Here is a 22,483-nt window from a genome sequence, read left to right as displayed (position 1 = left end):
ACTAAATTTTTGTAAGTTGCAACATTGATTTACGAACGAAACGAAAGTGCTTGTGATGAGCAAAGACGAATAAAAAAGTGTCGATAGGTCAATATTCTGCAGAAATTAGCCAGAATCTTCAGGTATCTACAAAATATACTAAATAACCACCCTCGCATGTGAGGGTACTATGTGGTGGTGCTGTTCTTCTTCCGCTAGTTCAGGTGCTTATTCACATTTGAGGGCTTGTCTGACTACTCCCTTCCCATATTCCTATACGGCGGCCATATTTATAAGTCATGAAAGGCGTTGACGCTCATCATAATTATTTGCGTTGTATTCTTTTACAGGACCGATGGCTGCAATACGCAAAAAATTAGTGATTGTTGGTGATGGTGCATGTGGTAAAACATGCCTGTTGATCGTGTTTAGCAAAGATCAGTTCCCGGAAGTGTATGTGCCGACAGTATTTGAAAACTACGTCGCCGACATTGAGGTTGACGGCAAACAGGTGGAGCTAGCATTATGGGATACGGCTGGTCAAGAAGATTATGACCGACTACGACCTTTATCGTATCCAGATACTGACGTTATCCTCATGTGCTTCTCGGTGGACTCGCCCGACTCGCTCGAGAACATCCCGGAGAAGTGGACGCCTGAAGTAAAACATTTTTGCCCTAACGTGCCTATTATTCTCGTGGGTAATAAAAAGGATCTACGTAATGACCCAGCCACAATCAATGAGCTACGTAAGATGAAGCAGGAACCTGTGAAGCCTCAGGAAGGTCGAGCTATGGCTGAGAAGATCAACGCATTCGCATACCTTGAGTGTTCTGCTAAGAGCAAGGAAGGCGTTCGTGAAGTGTTCGAGACGGCGACTCGCGCCGCGTTACAAGTTAAGAAGAAGAAGAAGACTAGGTGTTCTCTGCTGTAATTGTGCTGTTGTCGGAAGAACTCTGATTTATGAATCGTTCGCATACTGCCTGAAAACTTACGTTTGATACGACTCGAACTCTGCAGCAGTCGCGACGTCGGCCACACAGTGCTTCCTTCCGATACTGACAGCTGACGCGATGTCGCGGCCCGCGTAGCACGCACACCCACTCAGTATTCGTGTGGCTATATTTTCACAATTGGTACTTGTATATTTTATAGATTATCTATAAAGAATAAGCGTAATTGCCTTAACAGATATAGTCGAGGCAAATATGGGTCCATATCCCCATGGACTCGCTGGATTTTTTCGTGCTAAACTATCATATGTTATATAATCAAGTAGCATTTCTTCAACATATAGATTCCTCGACCGGTGTCGTCTCAGCGAGACTTAATGTTTAGTTTGGTATTTTGTATTTTAATTTTTTCAATAAAATAGTGATGTATAAATTGTGTAGGAAGTTTATTTGACGTGGAGCGCAAGCTTCATTCAGACTTAGCTAAGTGCCTGTCAGTTAGACGTACATAGTGCGTCTTCGAGACGTACAATTCGATTTTGATCATATAAGGCAGTTTTATTGTAATCTATTGTTTGTGTGAAATTTTAACTTCCATATGGTTATATTGCATGCTAATATTATTTATTAGTAATAAACCCCATGTTTTAACAATTCTTTTCTAAACTTTTTGACTTTTATAAAAAATTTAATACAGCATTTATAAATCAAAGGTTTCTATCTAGGATGGGGAAATTTTTAAGTTAAATTCAATCATCTATGTTATGTTTTATTAGTATTGTAAGTACAAAATTATCTTTCAAATATACATGAATTAACATAATTAGACTTCCTTTTATAATTTAAGATATTTTGGATCTATTCCAATTACAAATTTATAAACTAATTAACCAAGCTTTCAATTTAGGAACTCCTTGCCATTTTTAACAGCTGCAGAGGGTTGAACCTTCTGCGAGGTGTGGACATAAGTTGCTTGTTGTGATCTTGAGTTATGGTGCGGTAGGGGACCACAGTGCCTTTGGGTAGCTGAATCTCCTGTCCTACCAGCTCTGGAACCCAGTCTGCATACACCAGAGTGTCCACACTGCCGAGTTCCTTGCTTGGCACTGGTGTTATGACATACAAAATTCCCTTTTCCCAATCAACTCCTCGAATAAGACCTGCAAGTACGACAAATATATTGCATCGTATTTGCACTTATCAGTTAATCAAGCACTATATTATAGCACTTTTATTGATAACACAAATATGATATTAATGTACTTTGTTCGAGTTACATCATCTTTTGAGTCATTTAGGTGGTTTAACTTGAAGCAAGATAACACTACAACTATATGTTTATTTAATTAAAATATTTTTTTCTAGACTTTTATATTATCAATAACATATTGTTATCACCTAATTGTGAGAATGGATTTAAATGTAATAATATATTTTATATCATAATTTCATCTAAATTTTTTTTTCTTTGAAGACTGTTTCTTTGTAATACAATTAATTTACCTCGTACAGTAATATGTAGCTATTTATCTATACTTATTCAAAGTTGTAGAATAAGCGTATGTTATAAATAAGTACTATATATATATTTAACGAATTAGTTAACAGTTGCAAAGTCAGCCATAACCAAGACTACTCCTTGAATTTATTATAGAAAGTATAGAAGTAATTAACATTACCATGTCCGTAGCATCGCAACGGTTTATCGGACAATGTAAACACCTTTGGGTTGGCGGTAACGCATTGTTGCGCTTGTTGACACAGTGCCACTATTTTGCCATTGATCACTTTCGTAACGCAATCTTCCTTTATGATAACATTTGTGCCGATATACAAGTCTTTTAAATGAACCCTGAAACATGAATTTATATGAGATTTTATAACGTCTAGATTGTTTATATAAAATGAAGATACTATGAAAAATAATGTATATTTTTGTATCATGAATTTTCGTTGATTACAAGGAATACAAATTTGTTTTTTTTACTCGTACATTAAGACATTCATAAAAAAATTAGCTGTTTGTCTCATAACATAATATTTTTGTAACGGCCAGAATAGTCCTATATCCTGTTTATAAATAATTCACATTAGTTGCAACTGATAACAAACATCGAATAATTACACTGTATTGGCGGTCAGCGTGAGTCATCCGATTCCAGAAGCAGAGATATGCCATTGCTTATTGCTAAAACAATGTGTTAATCGGTTAGACTGTGACACTAATGGAAAAAAATGGTTTTTATTACGCTCTACGTAAGGTTTAGAATCCCTAAAACGCATAAAACACCTGTTGCTTCCATCTATGAACGCAACAAACTGTTGCACTTGTACTGATACATCGACTTCAACACATTTTTTAACAAATTCACTTTGCTTACAAAGTTAACTATATAACAAATAATCAAAACTACAAGGATTTATATCTGAATTGAAACTACGTTGGATTCGATTTTTAAAATTGCTAAATTAACGCATATATTCTGAACTTATATATTAAGTATATTAATGTTTCACAAAATATGAACAGAAATAACCTTATGAGTACCTATAATAAATATATGAAATACTTATACTTCACAGTACACAATAGTTATTGTTTACCCCAAGATAAATGTTTTATGAATATTTGTACCATACATAATTGTCTTAATGAATGTTTCATTTAAATTTTTCATATTAGTTTTTATCTTCCAACCACCACGGTGCGTTGCAGTGACATCATTAGCTCGGCGATGCGTCATGAATTATAAGAGACGTGACGCGTCGAGCTACATCCGAACGGGTTTAATAAACATGACGATACATTATTAAAAGAAAGTACATACAGAAGTTTAGTAACCGAGCCTTGGCATCTTTGTATATAAAACATGCAAGCATGGTTATGTAGATTTTAGATGAATGTGACAATGTTTCATTTTATTCAGTCACACTAATTAATATTTTTAATCAGTTTTCGAATTAAGTTAATATTTACCGAGTCATATTTTATCTGTTACGTATTGTGACGAAAATTCCATTAATTTTATATGAAACAACGAGCACAAACGCGAACTAGCAAGTACATATATGTACTCGCTTTAATTATTATTGTTGCAGAAAAACTGCCTCTAATGTTGATGGTCAAAGGAACGTGATTTGAAATAATGCCTACCTAGGTCTATTAATCGATAAATAGGGAGTACCACTGTGCTATGGCACCACATGGAACATATATCAAAATAGAAATACTTGGGTAGAGTAAAACAATGTAAATATTGCACTGTTGGGAAAATTTTAGAGCTCATTCCACCATGCTGCTCCATTGCAGGTTGGTGAATACTAATAGGTACACATTTTCTTGTTTCCTTACAATGTTTTCCCTCACTGTCGAAGGACGAGATAGATTATAAACACAAATCAACCGCCGAGTCATACACTCTGCTCCACTCATGAATAATCAGAGATACGTAAATTTAATTTGAAACATTACCTGGCTATAACAAATTAATGAACTTTGCCCATTCGGTAAACAATTGTCAAACTAAGAAATTTTATATTTCTTTTAGATAATCTTTAATTTATATAAAATTATAATCATCATATTATATAACAGATGCTTAATACTTACTGATACGGGACAATTCCCAGGATGTTCTTTTGAATATTTATTAATTGGCTAAAGTATGCCACGAAGTTCAAATATCTCTCATCTTTAGGTCTTAAAGAGAATTTGCCTTTAAATGATCTTTCTGTATCATTGGCTAGTACAAAAGAATAATTCAAGTCATTAGGGTACGAAGAGTCAGCGAATAAGTAATCATTTTTGTAGTCTTCATACATCAGCTTAACATTATGTGGTCTGAGAAACGATTCAAATCGTTTCTTGTTGCTTTTAGATTCGTATTGGATCAGGTAAGTGGGTTTTGAGAGTGTAATAATGAGTGTAATGAACTTCTGTCCTAACACGTTCGTCATTCCCATGGTATTTATAATCCACCGCATATTGGCTAAAGTTTCATTGTTACTGCAATGAGTTATCAGACTGTGGACCGCGGAGACATAACGTTTTGCATTGTCCATTGTGTTGATCATGCCTATGTTTAGCATTCTGAAACAAAATATCAAATTACAAATTATATTTTTTTGAACCAAAATATCAATTTTGTTTGTAGACAAATAAATGTTTTGCAATAAAAATAGTGAAATCTATTAATTCGTAGAAAATAAAAAGATAACGCATGCACGCAACCAAAAGCATGGAGAAACAATGATAAAATAAGTTTACATTCTTTCATTTCACATTTTTTTAAGGAATTAGTGTTAATATTAGTATGCATGTTTATCAACTTTTGTCTTATTCATTATCCTATCTGTTTAAAATATTTAATGGAATCATGGCAAATATTTAATATTTGCTACTTATACATAAGGGCTTTGCTTATTCTTATAATTTTAGATTATATTTTATACAAATTATTATTTTTGTTCACTTCTTGTTCATCCAACTGAGTTGTCTTTGTTATTATTGTTGGTATCTGTGATAAAGTTTGTGGCATAGGATCCAGTAGTCAGTTGTATATAATGTTAAAATAATTACAAAAAATAACATTGATAATGATGAATTTTACTAATGAGAAATTTAAGCTACAATGCTTAGATTTCTGATTAATAAAATAGCTATATATATATATGAAAGTGTCAAAAATATTATTATAAGAAAATAAATACAAACATTTCTGGTTTCTTCAGATGTGTAAAACTTGGTCCAAAAAGTGGAGAAGTAACAATGGTAGCGCTGATATTTCCTGCTACAGTAAATTCACATTGTCCTGGGTCCAAATCCACTACAAGTACTGGACCATTATCGAGGAGTTTATTTACTTGATACCTTAAATATGTAGACTTTCCAACACCAGCTCCGCCGCAAACTATTCCTCTGCTTAATTGATCTAAAAAATAAAATATATTGCATCAATTATAAAATGTGACAACATTACTAAAAAATATTTAAAGAAGCATGTTTACAAATAACAATACATATTCCTGAAATATATGAGAAGTAAGCTATAGACCATAAAATAGATCAATAAACACACTTTGAGCATGTCCATTTGCTTCTTTCCACACAGGATGTATTTCAAAGCTTTTCCATGGCCTTGCAGAAAAGAGAGAGCAATTTAAAATATCTGATGCTTTTATGAAATATGGCTCAATCATTTTATTTGGTTTAACAAAGAGATTAGTGGCTTTAAAATTACTATCTACAAAGTCCATTGTCACTTCATCTAATGTCTGTAAGACAATAACTCCATCTTGATGCCCAATAGATGTAACTATGTCTTCAGCCTCTGTTGCCGAGAGACCAGATGATGTTAGTTTACCAAATAAGCCATAATAAGCACTTGAATGTTCAACAGTCTTTATAAATTGAGCAAAATTATAATAAGGTGCATAAACATTACAGGTGTCATCTTTAAGAGTATAACCAAATACTTCAACTTTTCCAAATAAAGCTTTAATTTTAACCTTTCCTTGTATGAACAGTTCTGAAGGGTGCTTTAATGTGACTATACAACTATTTCGGGTATAGTATAATTTAAAAGTTTCCTCTAAATTAACAGCATCTTCTGTTATTACTAATTCAGTATCGGAGGCCAGTTCAGATAGTAATGTATTATCGAGATTATTTATACTTTCTTGTGTGTGTGATATTTCAAGATTTTCAAATTCCTTATCAATTTCTTCAGGTGGTGGAATATCATCTACTTCTGGTATTAAGCTACAAACATCATCCTCTGTCTGAATATCAACATTCATAGTATCCTCAGTAAATATACCAGAATTATTAGTTGACGAAGCAGTATTAAAATTCTCTGATGTTATATTTCTGATAGTGGAGTATTTGTACTCTCCTAAAATTTCATCTAAACTTTGATTTTGCATATCTGTAGCTGTTATCGAAACAAATTGAGGAGACTTTGGATTTGCTCCAAAATAATTATTGGTTTCAATCTCATCACTACTAGTTGATAAAACATTATCTCTATCGCTAGTTTCTGTTTCAGAAAAAACTTCTTCCTTCATTTGATTTTTATATAGTATCATATAGTCATCATTGTCAACTTCACTATACTTCCGTTTGTGTTTCAGTTTTTTAACATTCATTAATTCTAACTTTTTAAGAATTTCAGCAGCCAAGTTACCATCTGCATCAAATACGTCCGAATTTTCACTTTCAGGTGAAGATTCAAGAATTCCACTTATTATTGATATATTACTGTCATTTAAAGAGGATACATCTTCTTCATCAATAATGACTTCAGAAAATGATTCAATGTTTTCATTACTTTCAGAAATTGTATTCTCATCAAATTCATTTTCATGATTAGGAGTATGATTATTATCAGAAAGTACATTTGCAGAACTCAAGTTTTCACTTAAATCAGTTAAACTACTTTCATCATTAGCCGTTGTTTCTGCATGTGTGGTATCATCTTCATGACTAGAATTGGTTAGATTTAAGTCTGAAAATCCACTCACTGATGTAGAATCGTCGAAATCATTTTTAACATTACCAGCATTTTGTATGAGTTTATTATCACTGACTTTGTATCCGTATAACATTTGTTTCAATTGTTTCTTGACATTTTCTGTAGATTTCTTACTTTTTGATTCATCACTTTTCATAATGTGCGCTTTTTCAAAAAACTCCATTATTGTTTTAACTCTTCTCTTTACAATTTTTAATTTTATATCTTGATTATCGGTTCCTTCAAAATATTATTTTAATACATAATGAGGTATAAATTTCATACACTTTTATAAAATTAGCCTAAACTTTAAAACATTGGAAATCACACATGCCGCAAGCTGTCAAAATAAACCAACATTCAACAGTTTACTGTCACTGTGATGTTACATGTTGTCCTATGTCAATAAAAACTATGGAGCACAGAGATAAGAAGAAGACTTTTTTGTGATGGCGCTGCAAGCCTAGTATGAAAATTGTATTTGAAGGAACACGCTAATACACACTAGTGTAGTAGAGTACATAACATACATAAAGAGAAAATTACTCATCAACTTTCAAAAAGTGCTACAATAAGATTATTATGTTAATCAAATTTATCAATCTCAATTAATAGAAGCATAAATATATTTTAGGTTTAAGCTTTAGCTATACTAGCGTTATCCTGTCAATTTATGGAACCCTACTTGTATACAGTTACACCACGGACGAGTTCGTCCGCCACTGTTTGCTAGAGCGGATAGCAGTGCGAGTGGGCAGTGGGCACCTCTACGGTAGAGTACCATTACACGCTCGACCACCAGAGGGTCGTCCTCTACCTCGTAAGCTCCTACTGTCGCCAACCATCTGCCCCGGCACGGGCATCGTGGGCGACGATTTGGAGGACTGAAGATAGGACGACGACAAATACTGGATTTGACAAACAACTGGACAAGACAACTGACCACACAGATATGTAGGACAACCACTGGGTGAGAGTAAGCCCTGGCCCGTCGGACCAAAATATATGACACGGCAAGATTACTTGCCGGGGAGGAACTAGCCCGGGTAAATGTGGCGACCCCGAGGCCCATACCCGGATTGGATTTAAAGCCAGTCAGGAGGAAATCTCACTTAGTAACATTTTTAGATTAAAACTCATATCTTCTGAGTTAATACATCATACATGGAATCTATAAAAAAAGGATTTTATAGGATCCATGCTACTCTCAATAATAAAAACCAAAGAATGTTTAATAGATATCTCTTCGAAAAGGCAAATATATTATGCACTCTACAGCCTAGTTCAATATTTTGAAGTCAGTATTGAGGTATAATTAAAATTTACATAAATAATACCTATTAAGACAGCACAAATGCCCGCCCATTTAGTTTAATTTGTATAATTCAGTTTTCAGGTTTCTTTTTTTGGTGATACCAATTTTTTTTTTTAAAGAATATTATATTCCAAATAAATGGAGTAATTTGTTTAGGAAATGGATAGGTCACTATACATAAGTAGCAGTCTAAATTTTACTTTGCTAATTTTAATTTTGCTTTTAATTACTTTGCTAGGCTATTGAGTATAAAATATTTGGAATAATGTAAAAATTTACAATATTTATTTTGAATTATATAATGTAATAATTTTTTTTATTGATATTATTTATTTGTATCTTATTAATTATATATCTCATTAAGCCATTTTGATATTTTTTAAAATTTATTGGGAAATAAAAAACGCAAATAAATAATAATTTTATTTATATATAACCACTGCTGACTCCAAAAGATAAATACATTCCATGATTGTATTCACATTCAATACAGTCCATATGAATGATCACTACTATAGACCACTGATTGAAGCACAAAGCTTTGAACGCTTCCATTGACGGTCACTTAATATTTTACTGATTCTTGGCTTGAGATTGTACAAAGCATTTGGGTTTATTGGATAATTTTGTACAATCTTAAGACAATTTCGTCGAAACTAGGCTTTACTGCGCTGTGAAAGTAGCGAGGAAGTCTGTGACGATCTTCTTCAATGACGCATCAGATTCGGGTGTGATCTGACCATCCTTGGCGATGGTGTTAAGCAGGGCCTGGTGGCTGGTTTTGATGTGCTGGGTGAATTCCTTCTCAAAAGCGGTGATCTTGGTGGGGTCAAGTTTGTCGAGATGTCCACGAACACCACAGTAGATGATGGCAACCTGTAAATAAGATTATATTTGAATTGTATTGATTTATTTTATTTAACAATAAGTGTTAAAAAAAATTAACATGTTTAAGGATAAATTCGATAACTACTACTACTACTGAATTTAAGTCGATATGATAAAAGCATATACAAAAGTTATCATTAAAACCAGGCATTCAATTTCCTCTAATATTATCACTTTGTATCATATTATTCTAAACTCTTTGTAATTACCTGTTCTTCAATGGCCATGGGCACATACTGTCCCTGCTTGAGCAGCTCAGTAAGACGCATACCACGGTTAAGCAGTTGCTGAGTAGCAGCATCCAAATCTGAACCGAATTGGGCGAAAGCGGCTACCTCACGGTACTGAGCCAGCTCCAGCTTCATGGAACCAGCAACCTGGGTAATAACAAAGCAATAAATATAGTTAAAATACAGTTTTGCTTCCCTAGAATTATGTCTGTTTTCAATGTTTCCACTTAATAAATAAAAATCTTAATTATATAAAACTAAGTACAAATATTAATAATGCAACCATCGAATACATATGAATCCAAAGCAAAATTACTATGCAATACTACTTTTTAGTACTAATTTATCCATAACTTTATTTACTTTTTAAAATTGCCTAAATTTATTGGTATTTTAATTTACATTAAAAAATAAACACTAACTGCCTTATTTATAAATATTCTTTAACAAGTGATTAGTTAAGCAATAATGCAGTATGTCTTCTTCTTTTGAATGTCAAATCAATAATTACAGAAAGAACGAAATTGCTATTTAACTAAACAGCTACTAAGCAATATTTATAAAGCCATAATTGTTTATAGATAGTAATATTTTAAAATGCACTTTTAACATTTAATTACATATTTATTTCTCACCTGCTTCATGGCCTTGGTCTGAGCAGCGGATCCTACACGGGATACAGACAGACCGACGTTGATGGCTGGTCGGATACCTTTGTAGAACAATTCAGTCTCCAAGAAGATCTGGCCATCGGTGATAGAGATCACATTGGTGGGAATGTATGCAGATACGTCACCAGCCTGGGTCTCAATGACAGGGAGAGCAGTCAAAGAACCACCACCCATCTTGTCTGACCTAAAGAAATCATAAAAAATATGAATAATTTATATTACAATGTTTTGTGTTTTTTTTTTTTACATTTTTTATTTATATTTATTTCATTAAATGCATTAATTATATAATTGAATATGTTTATGTATAATAATATCTAAAAACTATTTTTACAGTTTACTTTTACTATATTAATAGTTCTACTACTTTTCTTTTATTTTCTTTGCTATTATATTTATTTTTACAAATACATACATCTTGGCGGCACGTTCAAGCAATCGGGAGTGGAGGTAGAACACATCACCAGGGTAGGCCTCACGACCAGGGGGACGACGCAGCAGCAGGGACATCTATCAACATGTCAATCATTGCATAAATATAAAACTCACCAAATCCATTAATCATAGGTATTAATAATTTGCATTATTCATAAATTGATACCAAGTCAAACAAAGATATTATTACCTGACGGTAGGCGACAGCCTGCTTGGAAAGATCGTCGTAGATGATAAGTGCGTGCCTGCCGTTGTCACGGAAGAACTCTCCCATGGCACAGCCAGAGTAAGGTGCCAAGTATTGCAGAGGAGCGGCGTCAGAAGCGGTAGCGGACACGATAATTGTATAGTTGATGGCACCTTAGAAAAAATTAAAATTTTAGTAATTAAAAGAAATGTAATTTAGTAATAGGAATATAAGTTAATAAATACTTAATAAGAATAATATTTAATAATTAAATAATAATTTTACCAGCATCAGTCAGCCTCTTGACAATCTGTGCAACAGTAGATCTCTTCTGACCGATGGCAACGTAGATGCAGTAAAGCTTTTTCTTCTCATCGTCACCCTTGTTGAAACGTTGCTGATTGATGATGGTGTCAATAGCCAGGGCAGTTTTACCGGTCTGACGGTCACCAATGATCAGCTCACGCTGTCCACGGCCAATAGGTACTAGGGAGTCCACAGCTTTAATACCTAAATAAAAATTGTACATATGTAGTTTTATTTTTTATTTTTACTAAAAAGTTGAAAAAATGTATAAACTTATATAAAGGTAAGTGGACTAACTATCTAAATTAGACACTACGGAAATTATGACATAACTTTGATACCATGCAAGACATATGCAATGAGAGGATTTTTTTGCTACAAGTGAACTAGCAGTTGACTATTTTGTGCAGTAGCTTATTTGTCCTCTCTAACAATAAAATGATGGCTCATGTTAAAAATGAGTAGTACGACAAGGAATATTTTTATATTTCATTGTTAATTTTTTCATGAATGACATACTAAATTTAATATTGCATATACTTGTCATTTCATGAGATGTGAGGACTTGAGTTTCTTGCTGGATGTTGTCAGGGCAATTACCAAAAGTAAGGTCAAGACTTTATTTCATTTAAATACAAGGTAATATGTGCATTTATTTATGAGCTAAGTACAAGTAAGTATAAAAAATAAGATGAAATATTTAATAAATAGACACTGTGGTTAATTAGACATATATTGTAATATCTTACCAGTCTGCATAGGCTCGCGTACAGATACACGGGGGATAATACCAGGAGCCTTGATACCGACACGCATACGTGACTGGGTGTCAACGGGACCCTTGCCATCAATGGCGTTTCCAAGAGCATCTACTACTCGTCCGAGTAGCTGTTCGCCGACGGGAACGTCTACGATGGCACCAGTACGTTTTACAATGTCGCCTTCCTTGATCAGCTTGTCGTTACCGAACACCACCACACCAACATTGTCGGGTTCCAAGTTAAGGGCCATACCCTGATAAGATTACATAAGAATTTTATCTCCATACTGCAGTTTAATTATACTATCTATCTATCTAGTTATTAATGTTTAAAGTATGCAAAGGTTTTTTTTCTGTAGCTGTAATAAATTTTTCACAAATGTTCAATAAAAAATTATGTTTATATTGTAAATCATGGCAATAGTTTGATAGCAATTGAAAATGAACAATTTATTTCTTATTATTCAATTATTATTAAATCCCAACATAGAAATGAAATTTTGTCTCATCATTATAAGTAAGAAACGTAAGAAGAAAGATGTATGAAACATTATATCATATTCTCTTAGTGATTGATTGTGTCAAAATGTATATTCTATAATACAAGCAATGAAGGTACAAACCTTTAGACCAGAAGAGAATTCCACCATCTCTTCAGCTTGAATGTTTTTAAGACCATACACACGGGCAATACCGTCTCCGATGCTTAACACACGGCCAGTCTCTTCCAAATCGGCCTAGAGAATTAAATCAGATATTTATATATAAGCATAAAATACAATACATACATTATATGCTTGTATTAAATTATAATAAAATTATAGTTTTTAATTATAACTTTTTATTAAAAATGAAATTAGTTTTTTTTTATATCTATTTAATTTTGCTACTCTGAAAAAAAATTCTCAGTAATATTATTTCAATATTGAGCTCATAAACTTATTATATATAAAGTAAAAATCAAATTATTATAACTAAGTTTTCAATTTAATTATTCTCTAAAAACACTAAATAAAGACTAGGTATAAAACTGCAAAAGGCACAAAACAGCTGATCCTTAATTATTCATTGTTTTCTTATAAATTAACCTTTATATGGCTTAATTTCGTTTTTTTACCTTACTTATGATTTATTTTTATAATCTATAAATAGATTTTCAACAATATATAGATTTTAAATATAACCTTTACAAAAATCTATTACTTATTGAAAAAGTCTACATAGTTTATGTAACATGTATACTAACCTTGGGTGCGGCACCGAGGATTCTCTCCTCCAAGATTGTGGAGATTTCGGCAGCCCGTTGCGTGCACGAGACATGGAGCTTGCGGGAAGCCACCGCCACCGCGGGCACAGCGACCTTCGACACCTACCATCGAATATTTGAAATTAACTAAAAACATTTCAATAGACCTATAGTATTTTGGATTAATACCGCAAATTTGAAACTAAAATAAATACACTAAAGGAGAAAATAGACATGCTTTTTGACATAAATTCAATCGAGCTCTATTACATAACACGATATTCTGATTATGATAAATATCATATGAATTAATGGCGAATATACCAAATTAAGAATAATTAAATATATCTTAGTATAGACGACCACATATAACCCAATTAATAGTAATTTCATTAAATATATCAAGTTATGGGGCCGACATTGCGGTGAACATAGTAACCGGAATGTATAATTTTTGGTCAAAATATACTCAAAATTAAATAAATACCTGGGTGGCAGCATTAGGCAAGCGCCTGGCCACCGAGGAGGCCAAACGAGCGGAGATCAGCGACATTTTTAACAAATACTTAATTTCAATGGCAGACTGAGAACCGTGTTACACTCCGCTCGCGACTCGTTGCGTTATTACAGGAAATGACACAATCGATCGTTGTCTGTGGTTGAATAGTACTGCAGCCTTCTGTTTAGAAACACACATCTTATTACATAATTTAAGACTATTGAATGCAAATACAAGTATTTCATATATTTTTTATGCTTAAAATGTATCGTTACACAATTTGTTTACTTTAATTTCACTAATTACCTGAAATAAATATGATGAAAGTAAAAAAATACTCTATTTGCTTATTTCTAAACTGCTGACAGGATGTCGAATTTATCGTAAATTGGTTATAAATTATTTAAGCATACTTTTTTTACCTTACGATGTTTTTATTATTATAATCTTATACATTTTGTATTTCTAAGAAAAGTCCTAAATAAATTATTTTTGGTATCTACTAAAGACATTAGTTTTAAGCTTAAGCAAAATATTTTTGAATGTCATGTGATCGCATGACATTAATAAACATATATAAAATAAAATATTTAATAATTACATTCCATTTATATTCATAAAATATTAATTTTTTATATATTGTTTTCTTATAGTTTTTATGATTTGATTTTATTGTCTATAGATATATCAGTACCTTTGAAATGTCAGCTGGAAAAAGTCAGCCGACTTCAATGGTCAAAATGTTTGACAATTAAAAGTGATAACAAAATGTTTGTAGCTTACTGTAGGATTCCAATAAATATTTTTAAGTTCTATAAATTGTGATGGCTATATTCGAGAGATCTTCGCAAACCAAAGTGCAAATAGATGACACCGAAAGGCTTGAATGTGTTTTAGAAAATGCGCAAAACATTAATAATCACACTGTACGTTTTAGCCATTATTGCAACATATAGAAAAGAAGCTATTTTTGTTTGTTTATTATTTAATTGAATTATAGGAATACATATTGCGTGTACAACGAGGGCAGAATAAGGAGAATAGATGGACGGTGTCCCGTCGATACAGAGACTTTGCTGCTTTGCATGTCGGCCTACAGCAGGCTAACATTGACCTTTCTATTCCACCTAAAAAACTTATTGGAAATATGCAACCATCATTTGTGGCTGAGCGACAAGTGGCATTGCAGGTTTTTATTTTTCATGATAATGATATAATTATTCTTTTCATATGATAACATATAATATTTTTCTTAAACCTTTTTATTCTTGTTTTAAGAATTATATAAATGAAGTCCTGAAACACCAAGTGCTATCTTTATCATTACAAGTAAGAAGGTTTTTGGATCCTAACAATTACCCATTATCCATTACTGGTATGTATTAATAGATGTTTGTATAAAATAAAATCTGGGATGGCATTAGAAATTTGCATGTTGTCGTTGTTTTTATAGGGGTTGGTGGTCCCTTATCAACCCCAAATTCCAGATGCAAATATCTAATGTTTTAGCAAAAAATTTATTAATTTCTTTAAGAATTTAATGTTTAGAAAATACAGTGCTTTACTTAGAAAAAGTGACCCAAATATAAATGTATTGAGTAATTATTAAAATTGAAATAGTTATTTTTCATATTAAGTAAATGAAAATGCAAAAATTATCACATATTATACACAACATTGGGAACAAAATTGGCTTTTTAACTATATCTACCTTCGGCTCTTATTACCTAGTGTTCTCCTCAGAATAAAAAACTGCCAATGGCAATATTGCTTATATAGTATAATAGATATAAAAAATTTCAATAAAAAAAATTAACAGCAAATATAATTAACATGTATATAATTAATTCATAAATGGTTTATTTTGTCGTTCACAGAACAAGCACTTCAGACTATTTCAATAGCTTTAAGAGGGGATGGTCAGTTTGAGTTAAAATGTTCTTTAACAGATATTGGATGGAGGATAAGGAAACATTATTTTTTAGTAAGTATAAACTGAGGATTGTATTTTTTAATAATTAAGAGATAAGATGGCCCAGGAGGTAAAATATTGAATCTCAAACAAAGATCAAATGGTTATTGCAAATTGCAATGTATGAAGTTCATAAGTGAAAAGGCACAGGTTTTTTTGTTTTATGACAATTAATATGTCTATAAATTAATATATAGTTTATTCTATATATTTTCACTTATGAAATGGCTTCTTAATGTCCTTTGTAATCATAATTTAAAATGCTATAAATAGTGCATTTTTTTTTATCATTCACAGGTCAATGATACCGAGAGTCAGTTGAACTGTATGCTATCGTGGCAGACTTATGGGCCTGACTGTACCTTACATAGTAAAGACTTACAATTAGCCTTCAAGAGTTTACAGAATATATCTGTGAGAATTTTTAACATATATAATTTAATATTCATAACTTTTTTTTTTTGCTAATCTAGAACAAGAGAATACAGTGAATACATTTATTAAATGCAAATTGTACATAAAGGTTTCGTTTAGTGATCAGAATAGATTGCTAAAGTTTTAAGGTATTAACCTTAAAACAGATTTAAAAAAAAATTGGAATTACCAATTATTTTTTGCTTAAAGTAAAAGTATGTATACAAATAATTCTTAAAATGTTCATGATTGTTACGAAGAGTTCTTATAGAATTGTGGTAAATACAGTTGTGTAATGAAATACATATTTATAAAAATTTTATATGCAGGCAAACACACTCTTCAGCTTTTATATTATAATTTATCATAATAGCTTTTATTTATATTAAAAAGTTAAAGTTTTGATAAAAGGCATTGCCATAACTGGTTGACTGCAATATCAATGCTTGGCATAAACTATAAGGCATAAGGATTAAGTTATACTATTTCAGATATTTTTATTTTATAATAAAGGATGAGTTTCTCCTGGAAGGACAATAAATAATCAAGTTGCAGGTTGCTTTATACTAAAATCATTAACATTTTTAGCATCCCTACATAGACAATGTATTATCAATGCATGCATTAGAAACGGGTGCCTACGTAGTTAGAAAAATTCATGAGAACGGAAGCATTAGAGATTTATTATATGGGACTGAGTACAATAAGAATTATTTAGTTAAGTATGGAAATCCAAAGGTTAGAAAACCTTTTACCAATGGACAAATAGCACATTACGGATACCAAATTTTACAAGCACTGAAGTTTCTGCACAGCAAAGGATTATGTCACGGTGAGCTTAGAGCTTTATTACAACCTATTTAACCTATTTTAAGAAAAGGAACTCGTTTTCACGTAATTTCCATTTTTGTAATAATTTGAACATAGTTTACCAAAAATATTTCAGCTAACTTATGAATGTCTACTCATTAATCATAAATGTGATTTTTAAAAACCTGAAATATTTTCAATATCGCATATCATTTCTGACATTTCCCGATCGTACAATGAGTATTTTAAATGATTTCTAGGAAACGTCCATCCAGGAAACATAACAATAGAAAATCAATCGGCTCTTTTAATGGATGTCGAGAATTTTCTAATGGGCGTGCCGAGTTTCTATCGACCGTTTCTACTAGAGCTGAAGCGAACGAGCTCTGCAGAAGCGGTAGATGTCTACTGCTTTGGTAGAACGTTGTATGAAATGGCGTTTGCTGCTCCACTTGAGACATGCTACTGTGATATATATCCAGATGGAATCTCGGATGAATTGGGTAAATAATATTTTTATTTTTAATTTTGTTTACAATGTACGTATATATGTATGTGTGTTCATCGTTACATAATCAAAAAAAAATCAGGTGCGGAAAACGTATGCATAATAAAAACCCGCAATTTGAGTAGCTTCGGTTGATTTTGCCCCGCATTGAATGGTTTGAAATATTAAAATATAGCCTTATATATATTTTATTCGTTCTTGCATTTGGCTGATAACAAATAACACTATTAATGCGTCCTAGGGGAACACCCAAACTATATCTATTTTTTTTTTATAGAATAGGAAGGCGGACGACCATATGGGCCACCTGATGGTAAGTGGTCACCAACGCTCTTAGACATTGGCATTGTAAGAAATGTCAACCATCGCTTACATATCCAATGCGCCACCAACCTTGGGAACTAAGATTTTATGTCCCTTGTGCCTGTAATTACACTGGCTCACTCACCCTTCAAACCGGAACACAACAATATCAAGTATTGCTGTTTTGCGGTAGAATATCTGATGAGTGGGTGGTACCTACCCAGACGAGCTTGCACAAAGCCCTACCACCAGTGAATCTATCTATGCTAAGTTATATAGGATTTAAAGACGCCGGAAGAACGTTCCACTATTGGTTGTTCGTTACAGAAAAATTACTACTAGCTAGTATTCCATTTTAATTTTAATTCGTCTTCATCATCCTATATAGACAATTACCAGGTTCTTTGAAACAGTACTTCTGTATGACTGAGTGACTGTCGTGACATGCAGAAGGCGTGCTGCGGCTGTGCGCGTCGAGCGAGTCGGCGCGTCGCGGGCCGGCCACGCTGGACGCGCTGCTGCTGCACCCGTTCTTCACGCGCACGCACGTCGACGTCGGCAGGACGCATCTCAAATTCCCGTTGAATCTCAAGGACCAACTCAAGGCGGCCCGACACGTCGCGGAGGAACGGCTCCGGCTTGGACAGAAATCGGTACAGTTTCTGTTATCGCTAATCATATTACAAGTTGTGGTAGGTACCACCAACTTCTGAGGAGGACGGCAGCTGGGATGGCCTTGCGCTGCCGTACGCACTAGCGAGAAGTGGGGGGAGGGGGCGGTATAACCTGTGCCCCCTGAGGAAAGCTCCGCCGAGCCACGAGCGGAGCAAAGCATGAGAGAGGCCGGGGATGCTTTATATCAACACGATCCCGCAGCCTCTCCAATCCGTGTCGAGGACAGCTATCTCAGTGGTTTTAGCGGGTAAGAATCCCGCATAACCCAGTTCCCCCCATGGGAGCTGGGTACCTTTCTGAGGGTTTCCACTGCGTGAAAAAAAATAAAATAAAAAAAAGGTACCACCAACTCATCCACATATTCTACCCTCTAGCAGCAATACTTATATTGTGTCGAGGTTCTTCCGGTTTGTAAGGTGAGTATCAAATCCTACCGTCATGTTTATTCACCAACGTGTAGAGCGACGTTGTGAAATCAGCTCTAACCCTTTTCTTTAAAAGGAATCCTTTGCTCTAGATGTAGAATATACGGTTTGTGTTTGTGAACAGAGGAGGTGTGTCGATTACAAATTCAATAAATGTAATAATTCTATTCTAGGTTCAAAGCGCGAAAAGGGAAGTGAGAATACAGGAAATACTAAACTCGGAGAAGGAAATGAAAAAGCAAAAAAAAAAAGCGGTGAGTTTATTCTTTGAAAATGAGTAATTTTGTTATATAGCTGAACTTCACGATTTAACACGCGTGTAGCGTTTCTGCCGCGGTCCCGTGGGTCGTAGCGCGGGGTTAAGTGATATAAATAAAGCCTATAACCTTCCTCAAGAATAGAGCTATCGAATGCAAAAATATTTTTTTAATACGACTGGTACTTCTACCAGATAAGCGAGTTCAAACATATTCTTTGGCTTTATTATATACTAAACGTACTGTTTCATGTTTTCAATATATTTTTTTTAAATAATAATTGCGTGTAATGGAAAATATTATTTTTAATGCGGTAATGTTTCAAATTTTTTCACATAATATGTTAATTGAAATTCTGCCCATGGCGAACATGCTTGCAAAAATTTATTGCATACATTCGTAATATCTGATTTTCTTGTAGAACAGAATCAGGAACAGAGGTTATCCTAATCTAGTGTCGAGCGCTATCACACAACATTGAACTTCCTCTTTAAACATTTTGCTTTAACATTATTGTAATCATATGCTTTATATATTATAGAGGCGACGCGAGAGCGTCTGGAAGTCGAGCTCGTCGCTGGCGGACGTGAGCACGGCGTCGTCTCCCTCGCCCCCCTCGCCGCCCACGCCCCCCGCGCCCCCCGCGCCCGTCCCGCCGCCCGCCTGTACGTACAAGTACTGTGCATAGTTTCGCAGACCTGTGGCAGTAGAGCTCGTCGCTGGCTCTGAATACAATGGATCTGGAAATCATTAGCATTATCTCATTATGCCTTCGATTTACTTAAGTGATCATATATAAATCTAGAATAGAAGCATTGTTGTATAATGTTGTAAAAAAATAGAACAGAAATCGATGATTGTTTGATGAATATGTAATACTGTTCACAGCGGCTTCATCGCGCGGGGCGCTGCTGAGCGCGATCTGCTCCTTCGACAAGTCGCGGCTCTCGCGCGTCGTCTCTCGGTGAGCGGTCACGTCACGGGTCTGTTGGCCTTGATGAGATTACCCAGCGACAAGTAGTAAAATTATCTTTTGCTAATATCACATTAAATGTTAAGCAAATGTGGTTTATATTGTCATGTAATATTTAAATAAATTTAATTTTTAATTGACAAAAATTGAACGATTGAAATATTAATCACCGTAAATGAAAATTTAATCAATCACGTAATACGACTGTGAATGTCATTAATATGATAAATAGAACGAAAAGGATAGCTTTGAAAAACAGCTTTTAATCCAGAAAACTCTATTTTACCAAAAAATATATAACTTTCTATCTAGTATTTTTTAATAAATATATTCATATGTATAAATACCTAATTTAAATTTGTACTAAAAAGTTAAACTGCGCGTGAGAGATTTAGTTTTCAATCCATTGTTGGTGTGTAACTAAATCATCGAATACTTTTCGAAAACGATTGAAATAACAATAACCTTGCTGTTTAAAGCAGCTAAGAGAATGTATACATATATTGCACATTACCAGAACTCTCTCAATAACACAATATTTGCTTTTGTAACCTTTAAAAGTATACAATTCACAAATAGCGCTAAAAAATCAAGAATGTAATTTGACATTAAGTATAGATAATTCGATTTTGCTTATTTAATTTGGGTATTTACGTTTAAAAACATACATACGTTGTATTTTTTGGTAACCATAATTGAAACAAAAAATGACGAAATACATTAAATATTTTGAATTAATACTAAATAAATTATATATATGTTTGTCAATACTGTTTAATGTCATTTGTATGTGATTGTTGAAATAGGAATGCCATTGAAGTATTTCCAATTGTCGAATCTACTAGATATGAAAAAATTATGATGCATTTTATTACATATTTAATAAAACTTTTAGTTATTACTGTATCACAAGTGCATTCAAAGATTTGTTAAACATCATCATGTTTTACATAATTTTAATTCCAAGAAATTTATGCTAACTTTGTACTTTGATAAAAAATATATTTAACAATTCAAACATAATATGTTAATGTTATATATAGTTTTCCAGTCTTTTTAAAAAAAGTCTATTTAGTATTTATACATAACAGTAACAGCCTGTAAATGACCCACTGCTGGGCTAAGGCCTCCTCTCCCTTTTTTGAGGAGAAGGTTTGGAGCTTATTCCACCACGCTGCTCCAGTGCGGGTTGGTAGAATACACACGTGGCAGAATTTCGATGAAATTAGACACATGCAGGTTTCCTCACGATGTTTTCCTTCACCGAAAAGCACGAGATGAATTATAAACAGAAATTAAGCACATGTAAATTCAGAGGTGCTTGCCCGGGTTTGAACCCACGTTCATCGGTTAAGATTCACGCGTTCTTACCACTGGGCCATCTCGACTATACATAAAAAATAGTTTTTATTTTCTAGATTTATATGTACTAAGATCAATATTTTTTTAAGGATCTTAATTTGATCTCTAAAAAGAATTCTATTTAAAAATAGCTTTTGTTTCCGCATATTTTATTGTTGCATATTTTATTTGTTAAATATAATCTAGAACTCATGATTGTATTGTCACTAGCACTCCAAAGATTGTGTAAAATTTTAGCCTCATTGGTTAAATGGAACTTGCTTGCGTTTGTATAGTGCAACGTTCGGCCCATACATGTTAACAAAAAAGTTTATAATTAAGAATAGGTTTGAATTCTATCACTATTTTTAATTAAAAAAAAATACTGAAATCATTAAGTTAAAAAAAGGAATTTTTTAGCTTTTTTTAGTCACCTTGTTCTTATAATTAAATAGTCAATGAAAATATGTTATTTACGACCATTTATGGAATTAAGATGTTTAAATTTAGTGAAAAAGTGATAAATCGACTGGTCACGAGATATTTTATTGATTTAATATGTAGCAGCTTTAATATATAATGTAAGGAACATAAATTATTTTAATATAATTATTTTGTTATAATTATAAGAGAATATATAGTTGTAATAATTTGAGGTTATTATTTTCATTTTACTTCCTTTCCCAGTCCATCTGATCTTTTCAGTATAAACGTCGACCAGAACAATAAAATGAAAAAATATTATGATACTAGTCAAAACCACAGTTTAAATATAAATCAGAACGGATATTCTGGGAGAATGCTTGACAGATTAAAAATAAAAG

The 22,483-nt window shown here is 33.0% G+C and overlaps 4 protein-coding genes across 5 annotated transcripts; 2 read left to right on the top strand and 2 right to left on the bottom strand.

Moving 5' to 3' along the window:
- Positions 1-1,368, top strand: LOC126774800 (ras-like GTP-binding protein Rho1). Of its 2 annotated transcripts, none has more exons than XM_050496360.1 (2): positions 1-203; positions 330-1,368. In XM_050496360.1, exons 1-2 carry the CDS (start codon positions 170-172, stop codon positions 911-913), a joined length of 618 nt encoding a protein of 205 aa, XP_050352317.1. In that variant the 5' UTR covers positions 1-169; the 3' UTR covers positions 914-1,368. The 2 variants fall into 2 exon arrangements, with proteins under 2 accessions (XP_050352317.1, XP_050352318.1); XM_050496361.1 differs by having other exon boundaries at positions 7-122.
- A 320-nt stretch (positions 1,369-1,688) lies between these two features.
- Positions 1,689-7,796, bottom strand: LOC126774798 (polynucleotide 5'-hydroxyl-kinase NOL9). Its single transcript, XM_050496356.1, has 5 exons — positions 6,011-7,796; positions 5,647-5,863; positions 4,543-5,022; positions 2,612-2,784; positions 1,689-2,092 (listed from the first exon to the last, which is right to left on the bottom strand). The coding sequence occupies exons 1-5, from the start codon at positions 7,626-7,628 to the stop codon at positions 1,836-1,838; spliced, it is 2,745 nt and encodes a 914-aa protein (XP_050352313.1). The 5' UTR covers positions 7,629-7,796; the 3' UTR covers positions 1,689-1,835.
- Positions 7,797-9,169: 1,373 nt separating this feature from the next.
- Positions 9,170-14,146, bottom strand: LOC126775060 (ATP synthase subunit alpha, mitochondrial). The gene is made up of 10 exons (XM_050496787.1): positions 13,970-14,146; positions 13,483-13,605; positions 12,860-12,973; positions 12,226-12,490; positions 11,456-11,680; positions 11,174-11,343; positions 10,964-11,058; positions 10,513-10,732; positions 9,857-10,024; positions 9,170-9,635 (listed from the first exon to the last, which is right to left on the bottom strand). The coding sequence occupies exons 1-10, from the start codon at positions 14,033-14,035 to the stop codon at positions 9,423-9,425; spliced, it is 1,659 nt and encodes a 552-aa protein (XP_050352744.1). The 5' UTR covers positions 14,036-14,146; the 3' UTR covers positions 9,170-9,422.
- Positions 14,147-14,696: 550 nt separating this feature from the next.
- On the top strand, positions 14,697-22,309 carry LOC126775148 (PX domain-containing protein kinase-like protein). Its single transcript, XM_050496933.1, has 11 exons — positions 14,697-14,907; positions 14,982-15,170; positions 15,260-15,356; positions 15,859-15,965; positions 16,251-16,367; positions 16,956-17,199; positions 17,438-17,680; positions 18,439-18,641; positions 19,262-19,342; positions 19,887-20,010; positions 20,234-22,309. Exons 1-11 carry the CDS (start codon positions 14,806-14,808, stop codon positions 20,311-20,313), a joined length of 1,587 nt encoding a protein of 528 aa, XP_050352890.1. The 5' UTR covers positions 14,697-14,805; the 3' UTR covers positions 20,314-22,309.
- The last annotated feature ends 174 nt before the right edge of the window (positions 22,310-22,483 follow it).

The sequence above is a fragment of the Nymphalis io genome, chromosome 17, assembly GCF_905147045.1.
Source record: "Nymphalis io chromosome 17, ilAglIoxx1.1, whole genome shotgun sequence".
Taxonomy (NCBI): Eukaryota; Metazoa; Arthropoda; class Insecta; order Lepidoptera; family Nymphalidae; genus Nymphalis; species Nymphalis io.
The sequence above is the reverse complement of the archived record's forward strand: the minus strand, read 5'-3'. Positions and strand labels throughout refer to the sequence as shown.